General features: G+C 35.5%; 1 protein-coding gene across 1 annotated transcript; it reads right to left on the bottom strand.

Annotated features, from left to right (window-relative positions):
* Nucleotides 1-277: 277 nt before the first annotated feature.
* LOC134262819 (uncharacterized) lies at nt 278-1,630 on the bottom strand. The gene is made up of 2 exons (XM_062745177.1): nt 1,481-1,630; nt 278-1,240 (listed from the first exon to the last, which is right to left on the bottom strand). Exon 2 carries the CDS (start codon nt 1,130-1,132, stop codon nt 377-379), a length of 756 nt encoding a protein of 251 aa, XP_062601161.1. The 5' UTR covers nt 1,133-1,240; nt 1,481-1,630; the 3' UTR covers nt 278-376.
* Between the last annotated feature and the right edge of the window lie 11,038 nt (nt 1,631-12,668).

The following is a 12,668-nucleotide window of genomic DNA, read 5'->3' as shown; positions in this document are numbered from 1 at the left end:
TCCCATGGTTTTGATAATTGCTCTGTGCAGGTTCGTTGACGAGTCTAGACGGTGTCAGTTCCGGCAAGAAAGAAGGTGCGTTAGGATTCATCGGTGTAGATTTATAATGCCTATGTTCTTGTTCCAGAGGAGGAGGCAAGATTTCAACGTGACCTGGTATAGGCATACTAGTGAAACTAAACTGGCCTGGTAGAGGCCCCTTTGTAGGAATTTGGCCTGGCTGAGGCTCAAGTGATCCAATGTCTTCAGGCAATGCAGGCATGATTTGGCTCGGAATATGCTCACTCGACTGTAGTGTAAGATTCTGCTCGCGGACAAAGGTCTTTGTCCTTTCTTGTTGAATTTCACTTAGATCTTCAACGCTGGATCCTTCAGTCTATTCGAGCATGGCATTCAGTTCTGCTTCTGCTACAGCTGCTTCTTTCCGGGCTGTGAGAACCAAGAGTTCCTTTTGTAAGTTTGCTTCTAAGTTGACAAATTTAAGTTTGGCCTTTGCTGCCTCAGCCTTTGCCCTTTGTTGCATTATCAAGCCAGAAGACGACAAGGAACTGAAAACGCTTGAGCTGTGCTTGGAACGTCGGGAATTTGCTGCTGAGCTTGGAGCTTTTACTTTGGAAGTCTTCAATAGGTGTGATCTAGGATCTGTTGACATTGACTGGGGTTCAATTTTGGGATTAACACTAGGTTTGGGTTCTAATTGTGAGATAGCAAATTCTGGGTTTTCTGGATGTATTTCTTTAGTCTTTGATATCGATTTCTGAATGTGTTGAAGTAAGATTTCGGTTTTTGTAATAACAGTTTCTCTAATGAAACGCTCGGTTGAGGCTTGCATAAGTGTTTCCTCAGTGTTTGCTCTTTTAAGAAAGTCTATGAAATCCTGTGAAATCCGAGAATACTTGGATACCGCCGACTCAGTTCTCCTCAGACACTGGTCAAGAACTATTACATCACTGTAATCTTGTAGCTCTTGGTACATGTATATTAGGGTCTCTTCCTCTATCTGGTGTTTCAGTTCTCTCAGAGTTCTTTCATATTTTCTTACTTGGGCTGTGTGATTTTCCTGTGCTCTTTCCGTGAGAACCCGTGTCCTCTTTCCTGTCCCCTCGTTCTGGACATCCTCGGAATTCTGCATCTTGAAAGCTGTCAATCTCGTTTTCTTACTGTGTTGCCCCCGTATTTACCACAAAAAACTCGGCAGCTAGTTTACGGTCTTTATTTCAGCATAAGTTCGCCGTAAGAACTACAATAAACAAAACACTAATAAGTTCTTACATTCTCACATACACTAATACACACATACTCAATAATTAATTTAAGTCACGAGATACAGAATTATAAACTATAGAAAATACTAAAACAAAGGTTGAGGAAATTCGAACTGTCCATGAATACAGGCTTTAAAAGAGTCAACTTGCTAAAATATCACCTATCAATATGCCTAACTTTAACAAACAATATGATAATATGATAATACACTTACAACGAGGTGCTTGACCAACTTCCTCAGCGATCATGTTCACATTCACATGGCAGAACAAAAACAAGCGTGCATTCTTTGCGCCTTTTTCACACAACGAACGATAACTCTCACACAGGATGCAGAAGTACAAAATTAGATAACTCGTTCCACTACAGCGATAGTAATGCGTCCGGCGTCCGTCCGTCTGTCTGTCTGTAAACAATTTTTCAAAATGCTACTCCTCCTACAGTTTTGGTCTGATTTCAATATAACTTGCCACACAAGTAGACTACACTAAGATACATAATTCTGTATATCGATTTTTGATTTCCATGAACGGTGTTGCCGTGGTTACTAAAAATAGAAATTTCTGTGAAATACTTTCAAAATGCTACTCCTCCTACAGTTTTAGTCTGATTTCAATATAACTTGGCACACAAGTAGACTACACTAAGATACACAATTCTTTTTATCGATTTTTGATTTCGATGAACGGTGTTGCCGTGGTTACTAAAAATAGAAACTTCTGTGAAATACTTTCAAAATGCTACTCCTCCTACAGTTTTGGTCTGATTTCACTATAACTTGGCACACAAGTAGACTACACTAAGATACATAATTCTGTATATCGATTTTTGATTTCGATGAACGGTGTTGCCGTGGTTACTAAAAATAGAAATTTCTGTGAAATACTTTCAAAATGCTACTCCTCCTACAGTTTTGGTCTGATTTCAATATAACTTAGCACACAAGTAGACTACACTAAGATACATAATTCTGTGTATCGATTTTTGATTTCGATGAACGGTGTTGACTTTGTTACTAAAAATAGAAATGTCTGTGAAATGCTTTCAAAATGCTACTCCTCCTACAGTTTTGGTCTGATTTCAATATAACTTGGCACACAAGTAGACTACACTAAGATACATAATTCTATATATCCATTTTAGATTTCAATGAACGGTGTTGCCGTAGTTAGTAAAAATAGAAATTTCTGTGAAATACTTTCAATATGCTACTTCTTCTACAGTTTTGGTCTGGTTTCATTATAACTTGGCATACAAGTAGGCTACACTAAGATACATAATTCTGCGTATTGATTTTTGATTTCGATGAACGGTGTTGCCTTTGTTTCTTAAAATAGAAATTTCTCTGAAATGCTTTCAAAATGCTACTCCTCCTACAGTTTTGGTCTGATTTCAATATAACTTGGCACATGAGTAGACTACACTAAGATACACAATTCTTTTCATCGATTTTTGATTTCGAGAAATGATGTTGCCATGGTTACTAAAACTGTAAATACTCTAAACGTTTATTAATAGCTACTCCTACAGATGTAGTCTTATTGCAGTATCTTGCCACAAAAAGAGCTCAATCAAGCATCATTATTTTATTTATTGCTGTTGTAAAGTTTTAAGTCCCAACTGCTACTTTTGTCTTCATTTGTTATAAGTACAAACCAGTAGAGCTTCAGTCTCGACAGAGACTTCTGGTCTTACTTTAAATGTATAATTGTGGAATAGATATAATAATTCGGGTTTCACAATGTATGAAGGGATAAATTAAATTCAGACGCATTAAGTGGCTCGTTGGCGCTGCACTACTCATTTCCACACCTCTCAAATCGAAATATTTTAAGTGCGACTTGCCATATACTACGAACAAATTATTAAACTAGCTTGTGCTTAGGAAATCCCCCTCGATATCTCGATGGGTTCTGACGTTCGTACCCTTCTGAAAAATATTGAAATGAAACTAAACAACTTTCAACACAATAATACTTATTCAATAAATTGAGGAGTTTGATTTTACTCACTGTAATGTTTTTTCCGCTAGTGCTGACGCAACTTTACAATCTCGCCGGAATTGGTTGATTTAGCGTTTCCTCGTCAGTCTCATGCGCATCCATTCCATCACCACCAAGACTAAAAATAATATTTTGTAAATAATTATCATGTTATGCACATGTAAAATTACTGTATCTGTTTATAATTTTTTTAACAATACCTAAGGAAATAACTTAGAGCAGAAAACACAACCCCCATGGTCTAGCTGTGTTAGGTACAGAAATGAAAGGGAATGTTTTAATTGTTAGACCCCTATTTTATTTAGATGATATATCGTCTGTGTAAAGATTGGACGTCCACTTCCATTTGGTGGCCTTTACCATTTTCTGGCATCAAATCCATTAATCTCTCTGCACCTTCAAATTGTTTCCCATTTTCTCTTGATTTCAGTTTTATTGGCTTCAAATTTAATCTACCCTCTGCAAGGTTGACAAGATGCTGACAACACAGAACACGATGCATTAATGGTTGAGTTAAATATGAATAAAACAATACACTTATTCAATAGAAGAATTATTTGGAAAATTCTCGGAGAAAATTTCTTCTCTGAAGTAAAAAACTACTTCCACTATCAGTTGTAAGGTGTCGTTACCGTGGCTACTAACAGGGGAGGAACTAACAGGCGTGGAACTATAAAGGGTGGGTAATAATTCATCCGATGAACTATTTGAGTCTGTCACCACAACAAAGGGTTGGTTCATACGGTAATCATCTGAAATACATCTACATATACACTATCTTCTAATGACAATGAGCTTGTGTGAAATATCAAAATTGTTGATAGGTTAAATGAATATCACTACAGGAGTGAAGTTCACACTTACCTTCACGACACAGAAAAAGTCTGAGCCGATCAAATCGTTTGTTGGGATCTATACTGTTCCTATACCCCAACAGTGAAAAGTCCTCTTGTGACCCTGGTAATTTGTCAACCAAAGTTCCGTCTGGATACACAAGAACGAAACTGTCGGAGCTTTTATGTTTTTCCCTAAATGTGCGATTCTGTGCAACAAACTTCTCGAATGCAGCATCCCTTATTTCTTTTGAAACGTTGCTGGTTTTAGGAAATGGTCCAACTAACACTAACCCGCCACACCCTGACAGGCTTAAGGATGTTGTGATCTTAAGAAATATTCCGTTTTTGAAATGGCCATTACCAACATAAATCTGAAAAGAAGAATGTTGTATATATCTGCAGTCTATTAAGAGGGAAATATTTATATTTACAAAATTAATACAATTTAAAGGACACAGGACATAAAAAATATTCTGTCTGCATTCAATGTCTTTATCATCTTTAAGTCAAATTCTAACACTGAATCTGTTAAAGGCCGGGGCCCGGATATAAAAGGCAGCCAATCGAAAAATGTTGGGGAAATTCAACTTTCATTGCAGCTTTCAGATTTGAGAAGCATTTTTGAAAAAACATATTAAATTCGTATTTTTGGCATGGAAGCAGCCACCTTGATGGTGAATAATGTGTCCATCTTTCATAGTTGAAAATAAATTATATCTTGAGTAATTTAGAAATAAAGTTCTAAAGCTGCACTGAATTTTGAATTTCTTCTCAGTGATTGACAAAGTAGGCGGAGATAACCAGTGTTTTGTTTACACAGGAAGTGGCAGTAGCCATGTGCTGCAGCACATGCTCTGTGTGGTATTGTTTTTCATATTATACTATAAACAGTTTTCACTAGTAATTTTTATAATTCATAGAGAAAAAAAATGACTGAAAAACATTTTATTTTGTCAATGAACAGTAAATATACAGGTTTTGAAAAATAAATATACAGTTACTGTATTTATATTTTTTTCCCTACAAACCTTAGGTGAACAAGTGATAAGATATCTCAACTAATATATTGAAGTATATTCCAGTCAATTATATGTAAATGAAATATTCACAAGTCAAAAAAATATTTTTAACACAGGTTTGAGTTCCTAATCACTCCCACAGATGTCCCATGTATGGCTGATCATTGGGATTAGGTAGCCAATGTCTCACAATGCTTACAATACATTTTGGCATAAGGTCTCTCCTGTGATAAATGTCATATTTTTCTGCGCGGATCCTGTCGTAGGGCATTCCTTTTCTGCTGAATATATCTCGGATGCTTCCATACATTTCTATGGAACAACATAGTCCAGAATCTTTTGTATTTTTCCTTTCTCCTTTGAGAATTGCTTCTGTTTGGTTGCTCCGGATCCTCTAACCACCACATTTGTCGGTTGGTTTCCGATGTTATGCATGGACGGCATAGACACTGGACACATTCCTCTTCTTCATCATTCTGATTTATAACGAAATTAGCAACATCATCATTATTCCGCTCCACTTGGACCTGGTTTACATTGTCCTCAATTGGTACCTCATTGAGTTCCCACTCATGGTGTGCAAATAGATGGCATACAGTGTATTGTTTCTCTCTGAGTTTTTGTGACTTCAATTGCTAAAATAGATTTGTCTTCTGTTTCCTCCATGTTGTACTCGGCAAATTCCAAGATTTGTTCAAATCATGACCCCCGGGGGTAGTCATAATGGCTGACCAAAGTTTTACATGAAATATTTGGGAAAATTCTTTAAAAATCTTTTTCTCAAGAATAGCAAAGCCATGATTGGTCATGGGGCTACTTTTGGATTTAAACTTATCAATAATAATCCAATTTCTACTTTTTCCTAGCCACAGTGCTCAGGTGAGCGATGTGGCCCATGGGCCTCTTGTTTTTTTAACAGGGAGACGTGAGGGTGCATTCTAAATTTGAGAGAGGGTACGCGGTATTTTTATTTTTTGTAATTACGCTTTGTCATCAGTTCATTAGCCGGCATGCTCTGCCAGACAATCTTCGATAACGGACGCCCGACAAAGAATTGCGAAGGTATGAAGAAAAGAGTAAAATATTTTCAATCATTGCCAAGGTAAAGAAAAAAATAATTAGTGAAATTTTTTTCTGTATTTGTATAGAAATGACTTCATCGGTGCCATCCACTGTCCTGGATATAGAAGAACGTGAGTTCATAAGTGTTGTGCACTGATCTGTAGAAATTGTGAAAACGATAAATCAAATTCAATATTCCGTGTTGATGAATTTAACTTTTTGTTTTTAAAGTAAAACATATCCATTATTCAGAGGAGAATTTCTACAGATATGTTGAGTTTTGTTGCCACTCCGTTATCCCCCCCCCCCCCCGTTATATTTAACTTGATTTTCTTTTGTTAATTTTATTTTAATTTGTTGAACTAAAAGAAATTTTTTAACTCGTGAAGTTTTTTTTTTTAAATCTGATACGCTTTGCGTTGAAACTTTGTGACTCAACTAATTATAAGAATTGAGATGAACTCAGAGTGTTGTTTTATTAACTTTACATACTGACATTCGTGAACACACCATTTCTCCAGGCTACTATCTCCCTTCATCTCATGTGCAGTCTTCAAACACCGTGACGTCAACCGACCTATCAACCCCCTCGTCCTCGCCTTTGATATTTACATACCAAAAGATGACGATCCACCCAACAATGCATTCGTCTACCCCGGAATTATTGACGACATACCCATACACGTGCTCAATTACCACTTCTTTCACCCCCCCCCCCCCCCCCCACACCGTCACATATTATCAGAGAAAGACAATAATACCCTCTTCTGTTATATCATCATTACCCCCTCAGTCAACATTATGCATTTCCAAAATACCCTCAACTAACGAACATACGACTGAAAAGTCCACAACATCCAGTTCCGCTAACATTTACAGTGCGATAGACCTGTCATCTGCGTTTGCGAGTACAACTGAGGACATCAACACCACGGAGGGCGTGACGACCCGGGGTACTAAGCATGGACGTTTCATGTATCTTTACATATTACTAGCCATTCCTATATTTATTTTAGCATGCATATGTATACTGAAATATAACCAAAGGAAAAAATCCATCATTCATGATTTAAATATAGAGACGATTGCAAACGATGAGAATGACAATGAGAGCGATGAAATAACAGTATACGAATACGAAACTGTAGTGTCGTAAATAATGTTCTTTATTCACACTAGGTATTTAATAAAACATTAAATGACACCCCCTCGCAATATTTAACAGAAGTATGTTTTATAAAATAACTATAATAAATCAAAGAGTATGTTTACAGCTGTTTTTCAATTAATGTTACTAATATCTTTTTTAACAAGAGGGCCAAGGGCCTTATAGGTCACCTGAGCATCATGCAACTGTACAACTTTCAAATGATTGAATTTGGTTCATGTTTTAAGCTAGATGCGATGACATTCGCAATTTTGAAAGAGGCACCATTGCTAATCATAATTATACACTTAGCAATTGTTTAGTTTGTTTACTTAATATGGATAAGCAGGGTAGGGGAACAAAAAAGTATGTCAACTAATCAGTAATATTCAGCAATGATCTCCTACCACACATGAACCCCTGACCCTAGGTCTACATATTGCACAATTTTTGAAAAGGCACACTTGCTTATCAAAAATGTTTGATTAATACCAAGGAGCAGATTTCAAAGAATTCATTTTCAATCAGTATATAAGTAGAGCCCCCCCCCCTCCCCATTTTGGTATCCCTGACCCAGGGGCCTTGAAATTCACAATTCTGGAAGAAGAGCCCAACCCATCATAACTAAGTAAATCGTTCATTCTGCTTATTACCCAGGAGTAGAGAAAAAGATTTTCATAAATGTAATGTATTTTCACCATATAATCATTATAGAGCCACACCCTAACACCAGAACCCCTGACCCTGGGGCCATGAATTTCACAATTTTGGTAGAGCCACTCTTGCTCATCATAACTATGTACTTAGTTTGTTTATTAAAATACTCAGGAACAGAGAAGAAGATTTTCAAAGATTTAATGCATTTTCTCTATATAATCAATAGAGCCCCACCCTAACACCAGAACCCCTGACCCTGGGGCCATAAAATTCACAATTTTGGTAGAGGCACTCTTGCTCATCATAACTATGAACTTAATTAGTTTATTTAATACCCAGGAGCAGAGAAGAAGATTTTTAAAGAACTAATGCATTTTCACTATATAATCAATAGAGCCCCGCCGTAACACCAGAACCCCTGACCCTGGGGCCATGAATTTCACAATTTTGGTAGAGGCACTCTTGCTCATCATAACTTTGTACTTAGTTTATTTAATACCTAGTAGCAGAGAAGAAGATTTTCAAAGATTTAATGCATATTCTCATTATAATCAATAAAGCCCCACCCTAACACCATAACCCCTGACCCTGGGGCCATAAAATTCACAATTTTGGTAGAGGCACTCTTGCTCATCATAACTATGAACTTAATTAGTTTATTTAATACTCAGGAACGGAGAAGAAGATTTTCAAAGAAATAATGCATTTTCACTATATAATCAATAGAGCCCCGCCGTAACACCAGAACCCCTGACCCTGGGGCCATAAAATTCACAATTTTGGTAGAGGCACTCTTGCTCATCATAACTATGAACTTAATTAGTTTATTTAAAACCCAGGTGCAGAGAAGAAGATTTTCAAAGAATTAATGCATTTTCACCATATAATCAATAGAGCCCCACCTTAACACCAGAACCCCTGACCCTGGGGCCATGAATTTCACAATTTTGGTAGAGGACTCCATGCTGATTACAATCATACCAACAGTTTGACTGCTTGATGTCCGGGAGTAAAGAAGAAGATTTTTAAAGATTGCACTAATTTTAGTGTTTTTTGCCCCACCCCCCAGGCCCCAGGGGGGCAGGGACCAGGAAATTCACAATTTTTGTTCCCCTTCACCCATAGATGCTATATGCCAAAATTGGTTGAAATTGGTTCAGTGGTTTCAGAGAAGAAGCTGAAAATGTTTAAATGTTAACGCACGACGGACGACGACGGACAAAAACAGATAGCAATAGATCACCTGAGTTTACTCAGGTGACCTAAAAATGATTTTATCAATTGCATGCTGCATGTGAGAAATGCCATCTTAAAGTGAGTATTTGTATATTTATTTGTAAATTGAACTCATTAATTTCTGATTTAAAGGAACATTTCCAAATCCTGAAATGATATGTATAAAAGAAATTGATACAAGGATTTTTCTTACTTTTTTAAAAAGTTTTTTTTTTCCAGATAAATGTTTATAAATATTGGTTAATATTACGTAAGGTATTAAAAAAAACTGTGATTAATATATATTTTACAAATTTTCAGTGGACACGGTCTATGGGTTGGCACTCACCAGCTTTCTTTTGGTGTGTGCCCTCATTTTTGGATTCATAATCCGCTTTTTAAAGCGGAAGATGGGATGGACCTGTCGTCTCCCCGTTAAGCGTAGGCAAGAGGTGACCCGGTGTTGAGGAATGGTGCGAAGGCCAACCACCGACATGAGGTGTAACCTTAACGTGTTTGAAGTGGACGAGACACCCCCCCCCCCCCCCCCCCCCCGCCGCCCAGCAGACGAAGACCAAGGTCCCAGTGGCGACGGGGGGGGGGGGGGGCATACAGTCTCCGTTCGCACAAAAAAAGCAGTTTGTAAAATGTAAGTAACAAAAAGAAACGTATTTGTGAAATATTTTTTTTAAATTTAAAATGTTTCAATCAATATCACATGTTTACTTAAAATTTAAAGATCACATTTCCTATAAAAATTAAAAATATGGGTTTGAAATACAACTAATTTTTTTTTTTTAACAGGGAGACGTGAGGGTGCATTCTAAATTTGAGAGAGGGTCCACGTTGAATTTTTTTTTATATATAAATATAGATGGATAAAGGTTATTCTTTAAATACATCGACTTCTTCTTTTTCGGAAGGCATAAACTTTTCTCAATAGTCCTTTTTTCCACAAAACGTCTTAAGACTAAGAATTTACGGTCATTCTATAAATTTGACAGTCGTTACTATTTGTCTATTCTCGTGCGTAAATGTTTTTCTTAGTCGTAAGAGTGTTGGGGGAAAATGAACTACGAGAAATAAAGTACATTATAACTGAAAACCTTCAGTGCATTAAACGATGATAGTGGGTTTTAAACGAGACAAAAATACATTACAGATGGGTCAAAAGGATTTAAAGTACAAGAATATCAAAAGGAAAAAATAAGAATCTTCCTGAAAGCGGCTTTGAAATGAAATATGATTTACATTCTGTGGTAGTAACAAGTACCCGAAATACTTTGTCAACTCAGACGTACAAAGTGGTAAAAAGAATGGAGGGGAGAAATATATTGAAGAAGGGATAATAGATATTGAAAAAGTAAGCAGAAATGTAAAGCAACATGCAAAACGGCCAATTTCTAGCTAGATAAGATAGAAAAAATCAATAATCTAAAGGAAGAAAACAAAAAAACTAAAAGAGGAAAATAAAATTAAAAGAGATATAGAGAAATATTTAGAAGTCAAAGAATCAATATCAAAAGTAGAGGAGTAACTCCCAACAAATAATAAATACTTTATACCGAGAGCCTTAATGACGAAGACTCTAAAAGTGAATCTGCTGTAAATTCAGATGAAAACGCACAGACAAATGGACAGTCACAAGACCTTTTTTGTCTGTCCACAAACAAAGAAATTCAGAAAAGATTCACTTTGAGGGTCTTCATGAATACCATATAAATTCAATATTACTAATTTACTTGTTCACTCATGTGTCTCAAATGAGCTTGGGTGAACATGTATATCACAAGACCCTTTTGTCTGTCCATAGACAAAGAAATTCAGAAAAGATTCACTTTTAGGGTCTTCATCAATACCATATACATGCAATATTAGTAATTTACTTGTTCACTCATGTGTCTCAAATGAGCTGGGGTGAACATGTAAAAAATAATTCTTAAATATTTTCTTTGCTCGTGAAATCAAAAGTAGAAAATAAACTGAATAACTCCCAACAAATAATGATGAAGACTCGCAATGTGAATCTGCTCAAAAGAACTGTTCTACATTTAAAGACCTTACCTCCGCAAATTTGTTGATGCTTGTTTTAGGATATGTGATAATTTCCCATTAATTATTAATTACTATGGAGAAATAACAAATCATAAGGCTTTCTTGAAACCATTGAGCTACAAATACTCGGGGGGATTCACAAGATTGAACATGGGAATCCAAAAGAAGGGATAATAGATATTGAAAAAGTTAGCAGAAAATGTAAAGCAACATGCAAAACGGCCAATTTCTAGCTAGATATGATAGAAAAACAAATCAATAATCTAAAGGAAGAAAACAAAAAAACTAAAAGAGGAAATATAAAATTATGAGATATAGAGAAACAAAAGAAATTCAAATAGAAAAGATGAAATTTGAGAATTGAACTCAAAAATCAATTAAGAAAATTTAAAAAAAAAACTAAAAGAGGAAAATAAAACTAGAACTGTCCAATAGGGACAAATACCCCCGCTGGGTTTTTCAGAGTAGGTGCCAATTCAGAAATATTTTATGGATCTAATAAGAGGTGTTCACTATTGTCTAATAAAGTGCCCCACCACAGCATGATACGCCCATCAAATATTGTTCGATAATCATAAATTGGTTAGGGTGCAAGAAATTCAAGTAACCTTGATTAACAGATGGACACAGATTTCAATGATCTAATTTCCATTTCTTATCATGTTTAAAATATTGTACAAATGTACATACATCTCTAAGAGACTTACAGTGTAGGGATTAATTAAAACAAATAATACATCATATAATTCTAAACTGGCTGTGTTAGAGCTTAACAAATATCCATCTGCAGCTTTAAATTGTTTATTGCATATTTTATGAAATAATGAAAATGCTACAGTCTAATAAAAAAATCAAAAATTAATTATTCTTTAGACTATAAAATTCTAAGTGAGACATGACTGCAATTTGTTGCAAATATATAAAAATTGAAATGTAATTTTTTTTCAATGAACACATGTATAATTAATTTTAATTATATTATACAATACTAATTCAGTGTTAATCATACACTAAAACATCAATTTGTTTTAATTACATTACACCAATTGAAAGATCTTTATCTGAACTACAGCCATCAAGAACTCTTAATTAACACAAGCAACTATAAGGCCATTTCTTTTTGCCCAACTCCCAAGAGATGAATTAAGATAATACTGCATGATGCTCTTGCCAGTTAACTCCCGACAATGAACTCATTAATTTTTCTCTAATTTGACATGCACATTTCTGCTATCAAAAATTCTTCTTGACCAGTGCTTGATAATTATGCCCATGGGACAAACTGAATTCCTCTCAAATCATTAACATTTGTTACAGAATTTGCTGTAAAGTATATGATAAAAAATAAGTTTTTACTTAATTTAGCATTTTTTAATAAGGATACAACTATATTTTTACATTTTTTTTA

Source organism: Saccostrea cucullata, unplaced genomic scaffold, assembly GCF_032062105.1.
Source record: "Saccostrea cucullata isolate Sc308-1 unplaced genomic scaffold, CSIRO_AGI_Scuc_v1 ctg3569, whole genome shotgun sequence".
In the NCBI taxonomy this organism is placed as follows: Eukaryota; Metazoa; Mollusca; class Bivalvia; order Ostreida; family Ostreidae; genus Saccostrea; species Saccostrea cuccullata.
This window is presented reverse-complemented; position numbering and strand designations above follow the sequence as displayed.